The sequence below is a fragment of the Helicoverpa armigera genome, chromosome 3 (assembly GCF_030705265.1).
Source record: "Helicoverpa armigera isolate CAAS_96S chromosome 3, ASM3070526v1, whole genome shotgun sequence".
Taxonomy (NCBI): domain Eukaryota; kingdom Metazoa; phylum Arthropoda; class Insecta; order Lepidoptera; family Noctuidae; genus Helicoverpa; species Helicoverpa armigera.
Genome location: NC_087122.1, coordinates 2728387 through 2747833, shown reverse-complemented (window position 1 = coordinate 2747833; position 19447 = coordinate 2728387). Strand labels below are relative to the sequence as shown.

General features: G+C 34.3%; 2 protein-coding genes across 2 annotated transcripts; one reads left to right on the top strand and one right to left on the bottom strand.

The window, feature by feature from the left end:
• Positions 1 to 1847: 1847 nt before the first annotated feature.
• On the top strand, positions 1848 to 19319 carry LOC110383768 (apolipoprotein D). Its single transcript, XM_064043498.1, has 5 exons — positions 1848 to 2004; positions 9930 to 10058; positions 10418 to 10548; positions 18450 to 18634; positions 18907 to 19319. The coding sequence occupies exons 2-5, from the start codon at positions 9930 to 9932 to the stop codon at positions 19047 to 19049; spliced, it is 588 nt and encodes a 195-aa protein (XP_063899568.1). The 5' UTR covers positions 1848 to 2004; the 3' UTR covers positions 19050 to 19319.
• On the bottom strand, positions 13849 to 17663 carry LOC126053531 (uncharacterized). Its single transcript, XM_049835778.2, has 2 exons — positions 17088 to 17663; positions 13849 to 16553 (listed from the first exon to the last, which is right to left on the bottom strand). The coding sequence occupies exon 2, from the start codon at positions 16548 to 16550 to the stop codon at positions 14229 to 14231; it is 2322 nt and encodes a 773-aa protein (XP_049691735.2). The 5' UTR covers positions 16551 to 16553; positions 17088 to 17663; the 3' UTR covers positions 13849 to 14228.
• Positions 19320 to 19447: the final 128 nt, after the last annotated feature.

Below are 19447 nucleotides of genomic sequence, written 5' to 3'. Positions count from 1 at the left end.
AGTCAACCGCTAGCTACAAAAGTAACGTCACTTCGAATCCAGCATAAAGTCATCATTATTTCACCTGAAAAACATAATTTTGGGAATACTTTCAAAGTTTTCTGAATTTCTTTATATTAATTTAAATAGGTCTTACGCATTTTCAAAAATATAAATAAAAATATTGTAATTTTGTAAACCTACTCGAGCGCTATCTGTCGGCAATACAATGAACTACTGTTGTATGTACTTACCTAAACTTATCGCTCACTTGCCTACTTATCAGTTACATGATTTTCCGACGGAGGGCGCTAGTGTAGCAGTCTTAACATTTTGCAAGTTCTGCAAATGTATTTGGTCAATAATAATTTTGCATATACTCGTGAAATTAAAATCAGCAGTATGACGGCAACGCGACATAATAATTAGATAACCTTTTTAAATATCAAGTACATTCGGAAATTTGAAAGTCTTCCTGAAATCCTACATATTAAATTGAATGTATGAATTTTATTTGTATTACTCATCATCTAACATCACTCTTCAATTTTTGAACTAAGTCTCCATTAAATATTTGTATAGCCGCAACGCAAAGACCTGCGCATTTAGGTTTTAGCAGATTTTCAGTCCACAAGGAAAACTAGGTCATCGGTCGATCCTAGACTCTGTTCCCGACAAGCGGGCGTCACCTAAAATTTTTTGGGACAACAATTTTTTTAAAATTTTTTTATTTATTAGAACTTGTTCTCGTTTTTAGTCCAATTTTTTGGACAGATTTAATTTTATTGTTTCTTTTTTGGCGAAGTTGGTTCATTCATTTTGTGTTATCCTATACTGATCCTACTAATTTCCTTTTCATTGATTTTGATTCATTCACCGTACCTTTGTCAATTAAGTATTTTCTTTCCTTATACTGAAATTGCGAATCTTTCTCATGTCGACTAGGTACATTCTTTACCATCCTTTTGTATTGTAGAAATTTTCAACTGACCCCTGATTTTCCTGACCGAGGGAGTGTCAGTCACTCTTACTGACTAAAACCCCTTCAAAAAACCATTGTGTACCAGGACTACGGTTTCGAAGAATCCCGCAGCCCCAGTTAGGATCGGCCTTTATCGGGACTCCACAGAGTTGGTTCACCTACCAATATACACATATTAAACAAGAATTAACTGTAGAAACGTAATTAACGGTACGTCACAGCAATAAACCGGTAAATGGACAAAGTTGATGTTTTTTATTTAAAATTGAAAGTAAACATTATCGTTGTAGAAAAAAGTTTTGAAGAACCTATAAGTTTTTATATGGGTGTAGGAAAAGAAAGTCTGACCAAACTTTTTTTACCTTTAATAATAATTCATCGGCCAATTTCTTAGAACAAAAGAGAAAACGCATCAATCTCTACAAATTATTTTAGTTGAGGATAAAATGTTAACAGGAATGAAGTCAATTTGTATTTCTTGATCATTTTTGTCATTTCTAGAAACTAAGTTCATTTACATCATTTATCAATTTTAGGAACTAGGCACGTTAATCTACACTTTATATTGAAATTCTCGAAAAAATACTATAATATGCCAGTTAGGCTCAAAGCCAAGCCAAGGGAATAATCACAAGAAATTGCGGAAAAACATAGACCCAGATCGATGGATGCAGATAACTGTACTTATTAGATTATATAAATCAGGTTAATTAGCTAAGGAATATGATAAACTACCCTGAAATACAGTCAAAAACTTAATTTCGGGATTGAGCTTGGAATAGACTACTATCTTCTTACAATTAAGACAGCACAACAATTACTGATACACACTAAGCATTTACGTATGACTGACTAATATGTAACGTAGGTAATGATTAATAGGTCCAGCACAGCATAACATCAAAATACTTAAAAAACGTGCGCGTACGCATGAAAACATAAACACTAGCAGTACTCTCAGATGACATGCAACGGTCAGAGTGAACGGACGTGTGTAGTGATTGTGTAATAGCCCAATTTGTTGTGATCAATAAAAAGTCAAGGTAAGGATTTATTTGCATGTTTGCATGATTGTCAAGGTTTTATGGTGAACTCTATGGGCGTCATACATAATCAATTACTTGGTCATGGCCATTAAACCGTAATTCCTGAAATTATTATTTAACATTTTGTGTATTTACTCCATTTATAGTTTACCTAATATTTCCTAGTTCATAATGTTCTCGTCACGCGACATAAATTTTCGCGAATACAAGGCAAATCACACTAGTCAAACATTCACATTTTGGTTTAAGTTACAACCTTGATTTGTCTACATTTTATCTAATAGATGACTTTGATATTATTCGTTATTAATTTAATTTGCCAAAGGCATTTGTAAAAGTTGATGTATTTGACCTCCGTAAGCTAATTTAGCTTAAAACTTAGAATCAAGGTATTGAAAAGATGCATGTATGCAGACATTAGTGATAACTTTCTGTGACAATAAACATAGCAAGTAAATAAAAATCTTTGACGTTCGAAACTCTTCTGACACGTCATATTGGTGGAATTCTAAACACTACTACAACTAGCCAGAAGAACTAAGAACAATCCCTATTGACACTCTTTATAAAAAAAAACACAAGGATGAATAGGGATATACATCAGGGTTTTTTCCATTTGTGATAGTTTCATGAATAGGAATACTTCTAGAGAAGCATCCCTATTCATTGAAATTCAATGATACGGCAAAATACAATATAATTTATAATAGGTATTATATCATAGTTTTCCGATGAAACTTGAACTTTAACATAATCTGCAAGGCTTATTAATTACAGGATATCTGATACTACGTGGTTTTTTACATTGACTTGTTAACTTATCTAGTATAGTATATATTTATGTTGATATTACAAACATGGCTCATTTTTATAGACTTAGCTAAAACATGTACTCGAAAATAAGTCATTCAAAAAAAAACCTAATATTGCATTGCCGATTGAACTAAAAAGTCTCTAACTTATTTATCTGCATAACTGTGACACATATAACACATTGCGCCATAGATATTGCCTATGGTGTGTAACTGTTCATACATGGGTAAATAAATAAAAATACATAATCTTTCTGTCAACAGAAGATAACAAGAAACAGTTAAATAACATGTTTTCAAGTATTTGCCAATAGTTACATTTACTAGTTAAATAATGTACCTATCTAGTTTTACCTACTAGATTATTTGAAAAAGGCCGGTAATATTGCATTTCACTATAAAATAAATCGTTTCATAACTCTGTATCAATATGTATTAAAAAAATCTTAATAAATAAAACCGCTGCGTCTTCGATCTTCATCAAGGAGATACATTCTCATTAACTCATCAAAGCTACTAAAAATATCTCTTATACTATACTGTAGAACAATTCAAACAAACATGAGGAAGCTATAGAACATTTTTGTCATCACCTTGACTTTTATTTATTCATCAGTTATTACTTTGAAAGTACATAACTCGTTAGAGGCTACAGAAAATATGTTTTTTTACAACCACACAAAAATTAAAAACTGTTGCCTTCAAACAACTAAACGTGCCTTTTTGAAAGGGTTAACAAAAACCTTAAAACCATAAGTTCTAAACCGTTTCTTTGTACCGGTAATTCGTAATTATTTTTGTTTGAGTGAGAATGAGTAAATGAAAACAAAAACAAATTTTCTTTTGTACGTAAAGTACAAGGAGTAAAACACACCATTAACATTCCCTTGACAGTTATTATTATACAGAATTAGACAAGAAAACTAAAAAAATATAAATATTTAAATAAGACTTCATTAACAAAGTAATCACAGGTTATTAAAAATACTGATCTTCGAGTTTTCCAGATATGATCACACTTAACTATAGTATACTAGTTAAAATGCTCATTATCTTTTATTCTTATTTCGATATATCTTTTTACGATTGTGGTCTAAATTCCCATCAAAATCCTGATTTAAAATTATTTTAAGCAATTTCTATACTAGTATTATAAAACTGTAGAGTTAACCTGTTTTAACGCACTTATCTTAAAAGTTTTCTTTAAAAAATATTTCAGTGTTACATAACCCATTTATCGAGAAAAGCTAATTATTAGGCTACTTTTCATCCGGCTGCGTAAAGTTGTTCCCATGAGATGTAGGTGAATCGAAAGCAAGTTACTTCATAATCTTTATGGAGTTTTAACACTAACTTACATACATTATGTAACAATTCTGTAGTGAAAGTGAGGAAATGCTTTTCCAGACATTGTTTACTATAACAACAACTTCCGAGTAAGATCATCATCAAACATATTCGCAGTAGTAAGTGCAAGGTTTATGGTGTATGCATATCAGAGAAATTATGGCCTCTGTTGTAGCCGAGATGGAATTAGTAACTTTAAAGAATAACTCCAATGTTTGACTAAAGTTCATAAAAAAACGATATATTATTAATCTTCCTTAATTAATTATGTACTTTGCATAAATTAAATAGCCGGTTATCAAAGCAAGCTGCTTAGACGTCTCGTATTATTTTTTACGTGTTGTTTGCCAAACCATAAAGACAATGATTGTTTACATGAGGTACTATCTCCTTTTTCGGGAAACTAATAAATGTCCTGTGTGTTGCTATGAATATAAATGATTTTAAATTATTCACACTTTGTACTAACACATTAAAACAATGTAAATATATGTCGAAGTCCAAAAAAACTGTCCGAACGTAAAACCTGCTCCGTTATGTGCTCTAATTTGATTTATTTCCTGTCATTTATGCTCTATTCTGGTAAAAACGGGCTGGTTTATCTATTTATATACCATGACATAATCTGTAGTATAACCTGTCGAAGTAGAAAAAGTTAAGTTACTTTAGAATCCTCAAACTTTTAGTCGGTCGATACTTTGTTTGGCCACATAAATCAATGTAAAGATGAATGGTAGTACGAACTTTACAACGATGAGATATGTAGTCGGCATCAGACCGCCTGAAAACTATGATTGGCTTCTTATTTTTGTCTGTCTTTGTACCGACTGAGAAAAAATGCGAAACAATATGAAAAATATTGCTAAAATGCCCGAAATGATTATTTTTATGCAATAAGCTAATAAAATAATTATCTAACATGTTAATCAAGAAATGCCACTGACTATTCCAAATCACTTTTTTTTAATATCACAGTTCATTGTCGAACGTGCATGAGTCAGTTACGATAATATATAAAGATTTGCTAATGAACTAGCTAATCAAAACTTATATATACGTGAATTAGAGGACTTTGTACCTTTAAAAAAACATGTGACGCGTATTAGGTAAATGTTTGATAGAATCTTCTGGAAATGTCAGCCAGATTTCCCCTAAATTTTTGCTAAAATCCTGCTTAAATAATGAATGATAAGGCATAATTTTAATGAGATTTTTTGTCCAATGCATAATGAGTTATTGGTTTATCCAGCAGTTTTTATTGTAGATTGAGTCTGTATTCAGAAAAAGTGCAGAAAACGCTCAATCAATCGGCAAAAATAAAACCAAGTTAGCGTTACAGCTGAATGCATCTTACTGGTTCTGTGTAAGACACGGTTCATCTCTCGTTTATTGTGCGAATTTCAAAGTTCAATACGTTTTTCATCGCAAAAATTACCTTGTGTATTGTATTGGAAATCCTGCTTTTTCATTCTAATACATTAGTAAAAACTATTAAGTATGTATATGTAGTACTCTGAAAGGGGTACGCATTTTTTATACTATTTTACAAAAAAATTAAATGGTACGAAGATGAATTGAAAATTAAAAAAAGACTCCAATTTACTTGCTGCATGAAAAATTCTCAAAGATCATAAGGCGGAATCTGCGAAAAACAGTCAGGCATAATAATATACTAAATATAAAAACTCTTACACTAACCAGTTGACAGTCAAGTTACTTTCAAGCATCAACTTTCTTCACCTTTATATCATACAGTCACACAATACTATCAGGTATACTGCTGCATGTCCTCAAATGGGCCGTAGCATACAAACGTCTCAAATTGAGTGCATCTCACTTTACTTTCGAGTCGTTGCAAGTGCACTTTCTTATGCTTCAAGTTTTGCGACATAGCGTGATTATGTTTAGCCCCATTTTATTATTTTTTAAATGCCTTCTTGATTTATAAATTGGCTTATCGTCCTTCCGTCTCCTAAGAGACAACAGACCCATATCGACGGCGAGCGTTATTCCACGTGCTCCTCAATGAGAGTCAGCAAACCCCATTGGAACCCACTAAGTAGCGCTAAAGCCTGCTGAGGCTGCGGGATTGTTCGAAAGACTTTAATGGAAAGAAAGACGTATTGCATGAAGGAAGTACCCCTTTAAATTATTAAAGAAGTCCCACAACATGACATGAGCGTAACAAATCGCTTTCGCTTATATCTGTCGTCGGTAACATGCGCGGACGCTGACACCGTTACGCGTACCGTAAACCCCAGCTAGCACACATAGGACATTATTGACCCACTGCCTGCCGTGGGTTATTTTATTTGTCTAAATAAATATTTCTTTAAGATGGAAAGTAGTATCCTTATTTTAATTCATAGGTACCTAATGTCTTAAGTAGACTTTGTCACTGAAATGAAATAAAACGTCTGAATAACCATCTTAATTAACTAAACCATTTCCTACATATTTTTAGGCGTGTGAAGAATTGTTAACAATATTAATATGTATAAATGGAGATTAGTTCATGTGTAAAAATATAATAAAACAAAAATAACCAGTAATAACAAAATATAATAAAAACTACATAACATACTTAGTAATTCCATTCTAAGATATATAGGCCTTTGTTTAAATGGCACAATTAACCACGTATTTCTTAAATTTTGCATACAATTGATATTGTTTGGGTTCTGATCGGCCCACTGACTCATTGAACTGAAATGTAGGTGACCCAAAATTATTTAAGCTACCAATAAAACATGCTGTATTAAATATGCTAAACCTGGTAATATATGGCTTTAGTGCCATTTTGTTCCTAATTTATCTTGCCCGTTTTTTTATGTCTAAATACTTTCTGCCTCCTAGATATGCATGTAGTTATATGTGTATGGATCGGGCGAGTTAAAACTTTGGATGAAATGGGCATCTCATATATTTGGACCACACAACCAATGTCACAAATCTTGTGTGTTCAAATTCTTCAGGGAATCAAGTGATTCCCTGAGTGAGATCGTACCAAAGAAGATTTTGAGGCCATTTGCCTGTATCCTTTATGAATAATGGAAATATTCTGAGTAATTCGTTCAATGTAATGTAATTCAATTAAAAAGATTCTGAGTTATTTGTTCAATTAATTATAGTATTTTTTAATTTAATGAAAACTCTAATGACAACTTTAATATTTTTTACATTAATAAAAAAAATATTAAGAATTTTAGTTATTTCTTTGTGAATTTTAGCATAAAGATACAATCACACTATAAAAATGCCTAACATTAGACGATGATAAGGAAGTTAAAACTGCAAATTAGACTGCCAAAACACGTAAAAAAATTATCACTATTCTCATCATAACCAATCCACTATACAAGCTGTTGATTTGCATCCGTGCCATATTCAAGGAGGTAATTATGCTAATGATTCTCGACCCAAATCAATAAAAAAATTGGTACGTAATTTTTTTTCTTTAATTTTTTTTCGGAATTCCGTAAATGTCATCTAGCCTTATTTAAACTTGGCGTGTATGTTACTGGCGTTAAAACCGTGCTGCACCCTCACACAAACGCAAACACAAAGCATACGCCACGATCACTCATAAATTTCATTCATAAAATTGGATTACTTCGGAAATACCACGACATTACAATGACAAAAAAAGCAGTGCATATTAGTTATTTCCCATCTACTGTAATTCCAATCGATTATTTACGTATTGTATGTCCTCCTCCTGAACTATGGCACAAATGCAAATCAACACCTTGTATATATGTAACTAGCAACACCTGAAAATATGGGTTTAACCGTATTTTTTCAAGCGTGGCATAGGATTGTGGCATTGATGTTATAAGTATCTACTTATTTTCTTAAAGTTTTTTTTTGTGGGAAATCATCAAATGATTCTTCCCGCTGTGGGTGCAGCGTGAGGGAGTGTCAGACTCTTAATCATGTTCCTTCATAAGCCCTTTATGTACCGGGCCGCGGTAACTCTTTCTCACAATTCCGCAGCCCCATATTTTCTTAGCTTTTAAAATAATTTCTTCTTGCAAATTATAAAAGACTCAGATTTCCACGCACGAACGTCGAACATATCGCACTTGACCGGTTTTCTCTTTCAATATTGAACAAGGAAAACAATAGAGCGTCCATTGAAATATTTTCTTGTCACGAAGATCATTAACAATGCATGGCTAATTAGCTTGAAATCCGTATTGTGAGTACACGACCCCGTCTCGCGCATATATTTGAATATTCTACTTTCAATTAACAGCTTTTCTTTTTAAATCAATTGTTTTTACTTTGAAAAAGAGAAGGTATTCTTTTGTACCTACTTCTGCCTTCACTACTTGCCTCACAACACTCTTCAAGCAATTGGATATAGAACATAATACCATCCAGCTCTCAATCTACTTACATACAGAGCTACTTTGTAGAATATTTACTAACATAGAAACATAACAACTGTTGTCTTTTGGGATATTTATTTAAGTAGGTACTCAGTAAGTTATTAGGTGTTAATTAATTCATACTGAGCAGTGTTATTTAAGTTATTCATACTGGGTTATTTAATATAAAAAAATTAAAGTTGAAGGCCAATTATATTCATTGGATTATCGGTAATAAAAAGTTGCAATTTTATGTAAATTAACTGCATGTATAAAAATATAAGTAATTTCGTAATTATTTTATAAGCAACCAATGTCAACAAATCTAATCCAATAAAGAATGACGTATGTATTTGAACTCATATTATCGATGTATCCTAAAAGAGAAAACAATACCGGCCTAAATATCCCTGTAAGTAAAGTAAAATTGAATGGGCTATCATATAAACCTATTAACTTTAAAAGGCGTCGCCTTTTTCTTTATCAATGATTGCATACAATGACAAATTAGTGTGCTATCACATAGTTTATTGTTCGCAAACAAAAAAGCATCGGAGTGGCCAAAGCAAATAATGACTGTAAATTATCAAGAAATATAACAACGTCATCTACTTGCCTAGCTTTTTTCACGCTATGTTGGGGTCGGCTTCCTGTCCAAACGAATGTAGCTGAGTACCAGTGTTTTACATGGAGCGACTGCCTATCTGAGCTCCTCAACCCGGTTACCTGAACGACTGGATACCCCTTGGTAAAACTGGTTGTCAGACTTTCTGACGTCTGATTACAAGGAGGATAAAAATAAGGAGTCCTAGATGCAAATTCTCTATAAATAAGTAATAGTTATTACCTAGAATTGAAGGTTGTCTGTGATCTAAATTGTATAACTATTATAAGAACGTAAGGAGACGGTCTTGCTAGAGGTCACGATTTTAAATTAAAATATCATGCCGGCTGCATTGAGCGCTAAGTGCAGGAAAAACAAACATGATAATTAGGATCTAGTTCTTTATTTGGTGATGCAAATGATCTAAGTGTTCAATCTTTTTAGTTGCGGAATAAATAATGCTAAAGACTTCTACATCGTCAATATCAATTGCGCTCAGTTCTCACAAAGGTGATTTATGTTTAATTTGATGAAAAGAAGTAAAGCATCCCGATCATAATATTAAATTACACACTTAGGTGAAATATGCTTCCCAAATATGCAATACTCTTTAGCTCCAGAGTCCCAGCGCTGATTTCCAGCGATAGTCGATTCTGGGCAAGGGTTAGCAGATCAACGAAATACTTACCACACACAACATATACACTTTACACAGCGAATCAACCACGGAACTTTTAAAAACTTACCTAGAGTAGAAAATTGACCCCACCTCTTCTCTAATTCCAGATGTCAGTACTCCGTGCCATAGCAGTATTCCTGTGCGGATTCCTGTCGCTCAGACTATGCAGAGCGCAGATCATCATGCCTGGATCCTGTCCTGATATGAAGGCGATGGATAACTTCGATGCAGCACGAGTAAGTACCTAGCAACTGTAATATTATTTTGTCAAGTACAAGTCGTGTCTAAAGTTGGTTTCATAAAACAAGGATTGATCAATGTGAAGCTACATTGCCAAATGCATCAGAAAGAGGGTTATGTATTTCTGGTTGGATGTAAAAAAGAAGTTCTTTTATATTTTTTTGTAAGCAGCAGGTACATAAAAGTACTAACTTACATTAAGACTACTATTAGCAACACGCAATACCTACATTTAAAAAAATCCAGTTACATACAAAGCAGTTTTTCTCTTTTCATCATGAAAAATGCTGATAACTTTGCTTACTAAATATAAAGCTTTTTTTGCGTCATAACATCTCTATTTTAACAATTTCAGTACATGGGAAAATGGTATGAAGCTGAGAAGTATTTCTTCGTGTTCGAGTTTGGGGGCAAGTGCATCACAGCTGACTACAGTTTGAAGGAAAATGGAGTCGTTGGTGTTGTGAACAGGCAAATAAATATACTGTGAGTATTGATGGAACCCTATCACTATCACATCTTGACTAATACAAAGCTGACGGGTTTGTTTGTGCGATCGAATGGTAACCTCAGAAACCAATGGACTCTTGAAAAATGATTTCGATGCACCTAATGAGGCTTTTGGCTACTTGAAGTAGTTCTCACAGAAATCGTAGTCATCATAATTATGACGAAACAGGCGATAGCTGGCACAGTCATCGGTGTACAAAATTAGTATGGATAGTCATAATATATGTACCTAGCATTTCTTTACTGTCTAGACGTTTTTTTAAATATAAATAAACATCTTTAAAAACGGAACATGGTCTCGTGAACTCCTGAACTTACATTTGAATGGAGTAGGTAACTTTTTATACACTTTTTTCATTGCTTAATTAGGTTTCCTCGTTCATTATTCTAGTGTCATTGACACTTGTACTAAATAAACAATGGTTCATTCAACACCGTTAGTTTGGTCGTCTGTGGATGATGCACCGCAACGAATTCTATTATTTTAATGGTGACTACAAACCACGCATGTATACAATTTTATAAGACGGAAAAATAAAGTTCTGGCCGTAGATCCATTACTATTTTCTCAGGATACGTTAGTTAGATTGCGGGATTGTTCGAAAAAGTATCCAAGTCACTGCAACCACAACTGAAGCTGTCACTTGATGATTTTCTTTCAAATAAAAGTTGGGTCAAGACAATTTCTTATTCAACACTCATATAAATGTATATGATACAAAGAAATAAAAATCCTGCATGTCGATTCTATAAAATATCACAACTCACTTCGACATCACTCTCACTTCGACTTCGATCTAAAGGTAGAATTCCGTGGACGCGACAATAGTCAACCTATGAAAATGTATGGCACCGTTGCCGAGGCCCGTGACAGTCGCGCGCGGCCGACGAATTTCGTAAGCTGCTCGCGGCATTGTCAACAATTTAATTCTGGTTTTACTAAAATTCTATAGATGTTATTAAGCGCTAGACCATGTTGAGAAGCATACGGCCGCGAGCGGCTCACGAAATTCGTCGTCCGCGCGCGACTGTCGCGGTCCTCGGCAGCGGTGCCATACATTTTCATAGGTTGACTTTTGTCGCGCGCGGCTGCGACAATCGTAACCCACGGAATTCTACCTTAAAGTTTCGTGATTGACATTGTCAAACTACACTAGCGCTACACTATCGAGCGTGTTGACAAGTTGAACTAAATTAAACTCGAGATTTTGACAGATCTGCCAAAATCTGTCTATCTATAGGGGAGGTAGGGGAGAGATGGGCAGTTGGGAGACATGATCAAATCAGAATAAAAGGGGGGTCCTTTTATTCTGATTTGATCATAGTTTTTTTTTTTTATTGGGTAGTTTACGTTACCGACTGGTAACGGTGTTCATCCATAGACTATCTGTCATTTCTGTGAGTTGTCAAGAACAAACACTCGTAAAAGTACTTAAATATTTTGTTGCGGTTTCGGATCGTTATAAAGAGAAAATTAATGAAAGTATGTGTATTTTCTATTATTAATGATTGATTGTCAAAATCTCCAGTTACGATTATAGTAAGTCGATGCAATCCACACCTATTATACCTCTAGAAGAGGTACTACAGCAATAGTTTATGGGCCCCACGTTTTTATTTTAGTCTAATATGACCGGGACCACCTACGTAGGTTGACAGGTAAGTAACTATTTTTTATTTTCTAGTTTTCAGTGCACATAAGATAAAACCGTTTTACTTAAGTTTTATTACCGATTTTTTTTTTATAAACTAAGTCAAAAGTGTCCAATGCTCCCTATGGTAGGGAGGCTTGGACATACCATGTAATGTATAATTTGTAAATTTTTGTTCTTCTTCTTCAGTGAAAATTTGTGAGGTTATAAATCTGCGCTAAAAATCCTTAATAGAATCTTGTTTCAGGTACCGTTGCCAACTTGATCTAGGGACTCCATATTTATCAGCTGTTAATTTTATTTTTTAACCTTTTGATATCTCTAGTATTGCTCGTTATATTAAATCTTTAGGAATTTCCCGTCGCAAACCATTATTTTTAACCCCCGACGCAAAAATGACGGGGTGTTATAAGTTTAACGTGTCTGTGTGTGTGTGTGTGTGTATGTGGCATCGTAGCTCCCAAACGGATGATCCGATTGTAATGCAGTTTTTTTTTGTTTAAAAGGAATGTCATTCGGGAGTGTTCTTAGCTATGTTTGGTGGAAATCGGTTCAGGTCTTCAAGGTCATCAGCTCGTTTGTTAGGTGTGATAGGAATGTTACACGCTCAGTTTACTTGCAAGCATATGTGGGATCTAAAATTTGAAATACTAATGTCTTCTGAAACCACTGAGCTGGTCTGCTGTTAGGACACGAAGATAGGAGACGTAACCCTGAACTGCCTTTTAGTAAACCCATCGAGTTTGGGCTCGTTTAATTTGTCTTGACTAGTTTTCTTCATGTTTCTAATTGACGAGAACCTAATGCTGGAAATGGGATGTGGCGGATGAAACCCTAGAATGGTATATAACCCTGGATCAACAAAGGTCCATCTTTATTGTTTCTCAATCTATGCAATTCTCCCAGAGCCAGTTTGTCATGAGGATTGTTAAACAGCTTCCTTTGGCTGAGATCGCATAATTATAGCGAACCCATCATAAAAAGAAGGAAAAATTAAGGAGCTCCTTTAAAAAACCATGAAATAAAATAAAATTATAAATTAAAAAAAACCCCCGACCCAAAAAAGTACGCAATTATTATGTCAAAATGTTATAAACGATAAACCCTATAAAAAGCAAAAAGTAACTTTAAACACTACGTAAGTACCAACTAAAGCATGTCAGACTAAACAAAATTTTGACGTGTCGACGGTTTTATTTAAACCGTTTAAATATCTCGTGATGTTGAAACTGATTGTAATTTTTAGGATAGCTCTTTGATTTTATCTAGCCAAACATAAGAAATAGCAATAAAATTGATTATCTGACAAATCTGATTTTTTATGCAATAAATGTGAAAAAGTGCCCATCCCTCCCCTACCTCCCCTAAAGTATGAAATGACATTACGAATCGAAGTGAAATGCGAGTTGTTGATCGAATTTTATAGAATCGCAGAACTGGGCGAGGCAATTTTGACTGCGTACAATTTTATATGAAACAGTCAGCAAAATTTTCTAATTAAACCCAACAGAAGGTGCCGCGAAAATAGTTATTAACTCCCAATTTACTAATTCAACGGCCTTAGCCCGTCCTTGTGTTCGCATAATTGTACTTAATGTTAACAAGTTGCGTACCAGATATTGTATAAGGGTCATTGTCATAAGGGGGTTCAGTTTGCAAAAAATAAAAAAATCTAATATTTTTAAAGAAATGTACATTTATTTAATAAATGAGATCAATTGTAACAATACTAAATAATTGTCTGAGATCAGAATTAAGAAATAACATAGTTAATTGAAAAAAACAGTTTTATAGGTCCACCAAAAAGACACGAGTGTCCACCAAATGTACGCAATGTATAATTAAGTAAGAAAAAAAACAAAATAATTTAATTCTTTTTCGATGGAAATAATCGAATCTCCTCATAAACACAAATAAAAAAAAAACAACCTGGTGTCATCAAAAACAAAATAAAGATAAAATAAAACAACTTGTCCACCGAAAAGATTATGTCTTTTTGGTGGACTAAAAGAATATATCATCCTCCTCTGATGATGACCAAAAACGTTGAGAACGCTTCTGGTGTACTTCTGCTGGTGTTTCAGGTCTTGAAACAGGTGGTGAGCACGAACTGTCAGAGTAAACATCGGCAAACCGAATGCGTTTTCGACTTTTTAGTCCACGCAGGATCTTTGAAGAAGTTGATTTTTCAGGATCATTGCTTTCAGTCTCATCAACTATTGAGCTACAGTTTTTTTTTCCGTCGATTGAAAGGCACAACTGTTGAACTATAGGAGTCCAGTTTGGACTCATCAGTGGGCTATGTAGATTTGATAAGGGGCTAGGACAACTCTGAACTGGCGTAGAGCGCGAACTGGCAAGAGCAGGTATCTCAATGTGTAAGTTTTGTGGTGGTAAGTCAAGACTTATACAACCTAGATCATAATGAGAACACGACGCACCAGGATTGCAAGTAATACAGCTCAGCCTTCGAAACTGGAGCATTTTGGGATCAATTTTGTCCCATGTCACTTGGTGCACTTGCATAGTGCCACGAAAAGGCCGGATAGTGCAGTTTTTAATTTTGACCTCAATTTCTTTCGCCGTAGTATCATCTATCTTTATAACTTCAATTCCTTTACAGCTCTCATGTACACATTCAATAAATTCATCGATATTGCTTACATCATTTCCTTTAGCTACGTGCTTATCAGCCGTTCGCTTGAGGCACCCTCCTACACCATCAGGGGCCCCTTTACCATGCCCACTCTCGCTAAAGTGCCACATTATATTATTTGCCTGTGTTTCTTCACCCAAGTAAGCAGCAATCAAATGAAACATGGTCTTATTTTTGTATTGCGTCGAGGGACCATCACTTAAAACGTGGAGACGTTTTAAATTAGGCACTAATGTTTTTATCATTGCAATAATTGGTTTTAAGTGAGCACAAATATATATAGGGCTATGATTCAAATATTCGCTAACCGTACAAAAAGACTTTGTAACGATGCGTTTCTCCTCAGTATTTTCGTCAGCATAATAGAATACTCCAGTGTGTAATGAAATCTGGTCTTTAGATCCACCAAAATGGGCCGATTGTATTTCTGAAGAATACTTGCAATTGTAATTTTCCGAGAAGTCAATATGCAACAAGCCTTCGCATGCTGACATATTTATTTTAATATTTTTGATGACACGAAACTGATGTAACATATTGCAAGTATGCTTCATGAAACGTTCTATATTGTCCAACAAGTGGTTCATCAGTTGTCTTTTGGACGTATTCACTGTTTCTTTGATAGTCTTCTGGCAAAGTTTTTCGTGACCTTTAATCGTTTGCATAACTTTTTTTGTGACCCATCTCTCATATTTTATTGTATCAGTTGGTGTAAATTGATTGAATGTTATCTTTTTGTGTCTACATATCAAACATTTTCGTTCCAGACAGTTTTCTTTCATGTCTTCACAACAAATGGATTTACACACTGCCATTGCAGAGTTTTCATTGATCATACGGGCATTTTTTAATGATTTTATTATCAACTCCATGTTGGTATGTGTTGCACACAAACAAGTCTCACGTGCTGTAACTTTTGGATTCAAGACCCAAAACGGCCTATAGCGGCAAAAAGTTTTATACGACGTATGTAAATTCATCTGAGTCACAAATTTTTTGTGCAGATTGAGAAGAGAATCATTGAGGAACCGGATCTGTTTCTTCTGTTTAAATCTGGTAATAGTTTCTTTTTTTCCAGCTGTGGTACGACTTGATTCGTCACTCAGTAAAAATCTTTGAACTGCGTCACTCAAATCTTCTTTCACTACCTTCGTTTTATTTTTTCTTTCTTTGTGTTTCTTCTTGTTCTGTAATCTACTTAAGCGCATTTTGTACTTAGACAGCTTGTTTTCTACAATCTTCAGTTTAGATTTTAGCATGAGATTTTCTAATTTAAGTCGACGTTTATTTTTCGCAGCTACAGCCCGGCCTGCTGCAGCCCGGGAAGTTGATTTTGATGTCAATGAATTAGCTGAACTTGTTGGAGGGGTTTCATCTGTGAATCGTGCCGTTTCTCTTAGTAACTTCAGTCTGTCTCTACGTAATTTTGCATCTTTTCTCCATTTGTTTCTTAATTGTCTCTGCTGTCTCTCTGATAAATCATTTATTGTCTTAATTTCCCCTTGCGATTTTTTCCTATAGTAGTACTCTCTATCTTTCTTCCGCTTTTCTTCTAACGCTACTGGGTCTTTCTTCATTTTTTCTCTTGCTCTCCTCATACTTAACTTCTTTTGCTCGCGTCGTTTCTTTTTCTTTTCTTCTTCACTCAATTTATTTCTAGTTCTAACCATTGCCTGTGTATAAAAGAGAACGAGCTTGAGCGAAGCAAAAATAAAGATTTATTGATAAAGCAAAAACACGAATATCTCACATTGAAGTCAACCACCAGATGTTAAAAATCATCAGATTTCATCCTGATAATGATATCCAAATGCGATTAAAATGTTTGCTTATACCTGCTTAATCACCCAATTTAGAAACCCAAATTGCAAAAAAACAAACTAGTATCTAGTAAATATTTGTATGTATCAAACCGCTTTCCGAAGACAATATTTTAATTATGCGGTGAAATATCTAGTTTTACTGTTAAAGCCCGCATGCAGAACCCGGTCGAACAAAGCAAAAAAAAAAATCCATTCGGTAGACATTCGTCTTTTTGGTGGACACACGGCCCACCAAAAAGATGTCCACCGAGTGGATTTTTCTGGCAATTTGTTTCATACCAAGCAGTATTTTGAGGTTATGTTGAAGTTGCAATTGAAAATAGATTAATTACTTACAATTCTAACATATAAAGTAAAGTAATGAATTACTTAGGTTTTACTTACCAAAATCCACAAGGAACCGAAAAGACACACTCAACTTTGAAACAATTTGCGATTTTTAACGAGGAGCAATAACTTCGATCTTGTTCGGCCGGCGACAAAATGGCGCTGCGCTCGATCAGCTGACCATTGGACGCGTTCGAGAATAACGTTCCGTTCACAACATTTTATTGTTTTCACAAATATTTTGTATAAATAAATGTCGTCCACCAAATAGATGTTGCTTTTAATAACATTATACTATACGCTAAAAGTGACTTATTTTTAAGCCATAATGTTTATTATTGAGTTATTGAAGTGATTAAAATGTCTAATTTAGGAAAACATACTCGAACGTGAAGTTTACTTGGAAGGTTTTTATAAATGGTCGAATTTGTATGAAGAGGGTGAGCGGTAACAGTCCACCGAGGCTGACTTTTCTATAAAAATTGTGTTGTAGAAAGTTTATTTTTATTTAATCTGTAATTATGAGTATACGTTAATAAATAATTAATTATTATCTTTACTATAAAATAAGCATAAGCTCTCAACTTTAAATTAAAATTTTAGATTTTTGTCTGTAACAAAATTTTACGCGGTTATGACAATGACCCATAAAGCAAAATACGTAGTTTTATGTAGAACTAATGAAGTTTTATTTTTGGCAACTATTAAAAACAAATTAGCTGCTCTCTATGCCTCCGTTATGCCAAACTTTTGATTTCCTTATAAGCCTATCTGCTCGTGATTAAAAAAGTAGCCTATCGTTTCTCAGGCTCTAGCAGTCTAAACTATGTGTGACAATCATTAAAAGCAGTTAAGCAGTTTTGTACTGAAAGCGCGATAGTCAAACGGTTACTCTCCTGATGAGCGACAATTATTGGTGCATTATTCTTCAAAGACGAAATTCCTAGACGCAAAGTCAAACACACACTATGAATAAATCATTTCTGAAAATCATTGACAAGCCGTAATGTAGCCTAAGACCTCGAGCCTGATTCTCGTCCCATATTCCAAGGTTTATGCACCTTTGTATAGCAACAATATAGTTGTCGAAGACTTAAATAATGTGTGTCAAACACATCTAGATATTTTTGTGTGAACTGACAATAATAGTGGGTTATTTTAATACAAAATTTAGGATTATTTTAAGTGGAAATAGTTATAAATGGTGAATTAGCATCCTACATGGGGTAATTAAAAGGGAACAAGGTAAAAGTTCTATGTAACCCTAAACTGTTATTGCTCATTTCCTTTCTGTCTATTCAGTTTGTTAGTTGAGATTTCCCATGCAAGTTTTTTAAGCGTTTACTTTTTTAGTCAAGAAACTGGTGAACTTCCACGAAACACCGCTTTGTAACCAAAATCTTCTATAATCATTTCCAGGTCAGGAACTCAATCGGAGATCCAAGGGCAGGCAACCCAAGTGAGCAGGTCTGATGAAGCGAAGCTTGCTGTATCATTCCCATCACTCCCAGTTAACGTGGAGGCTCCATACTGGGTCATCGACACTGATTACGATTCTTATGCTGTCGTCTGGAGTTGCTATGAGTTTGGACTGTTCCATACAGGTTAGTATCACTTTTTATATATTTTTAATTTTCTTCCCACCATTTTCCCATTTTTTTCCTGTCTCAGTCGTCATAATATCATCTACTCCCTTCTTATTCATGTCATCTCTCAGACAGTCCATTCATCTTTTCTCTGGGCTTCCCTTCCCTCGCCATCCACGTACACTCACACTGTTTTTGTTATGTGTTTCGTCCACCATAGGTACCCATAGACGCAAATTGGGATATTGAAGGGTATCCAAGTAAACTAAATTACAATTCTTCTATTTCAGTGAACGCATGGATTCTTACCAGAGAAAGGAACCCACCAGTATCAGTGCTAGAGAAAGCATACGCGGTACTAGACAAGAACCAGATCTCCCGAGCGTTCCTCATCAGGACGAACCAGAAAGATTGTGACGGAGCTACAAGCTAGACATTTACCATAGAAGACCTTAAAATACTATTTATACATAGACCGACATTGGAATCCAACCATCTAAATGATGAAGGAACAAATGACGATCATAAATTCGAAGGATATACCAGTGTTAATGAGAAGAACAAAAGTAGTTGTTAAGACGCTTTAGATTGTATGTTCAATTCCGTGATAGGCAATCATGCATTTACTATTCATAAACAAATGCTTTTAGTGTCCATTGTCATGACCATAATTATTATCATTTAGCTTAAAGCTTATGAAAGTGGACACCATTATTTCATTAAAATATTTAATAGTAGAAATATTTATTTACTTATTATCATTTATTATTGCACCTTCAAGTACATGCACATTACAGTAAGAATGTAAGTAAACATAAAGAAACATTGGTA

Coding starts and splice junctions, on each gene's coding strand:
- LOC110383768 (XM_064043498.1), top strand. CDS start 9,930: ATGTCAGTACTCCGTGCCATAGCAGTATTCCTGTGCGGATTCCTGTCG. Junction 10,549..18,449: donor AACAGGCAAATAAATATACT/GTGAGTATTGAT, acceptor AATCATTTCCAG/GTCAGGAACTCAATCGGAGA. Junction 18,635..18,906: donor GTTTGGACTGTTCCATACAG/GTTAGTATCACT, acceptor CTTCTATTTCAG/TGAACGCATGGATTCTTACC.
- LOC126053531 (XM_049835778.2), bottom strand. CDS start 16,550: ATGGTTAGAACTAGAAATAAATTGAGTGAAGAAGAAAAGAAAAAGAAA.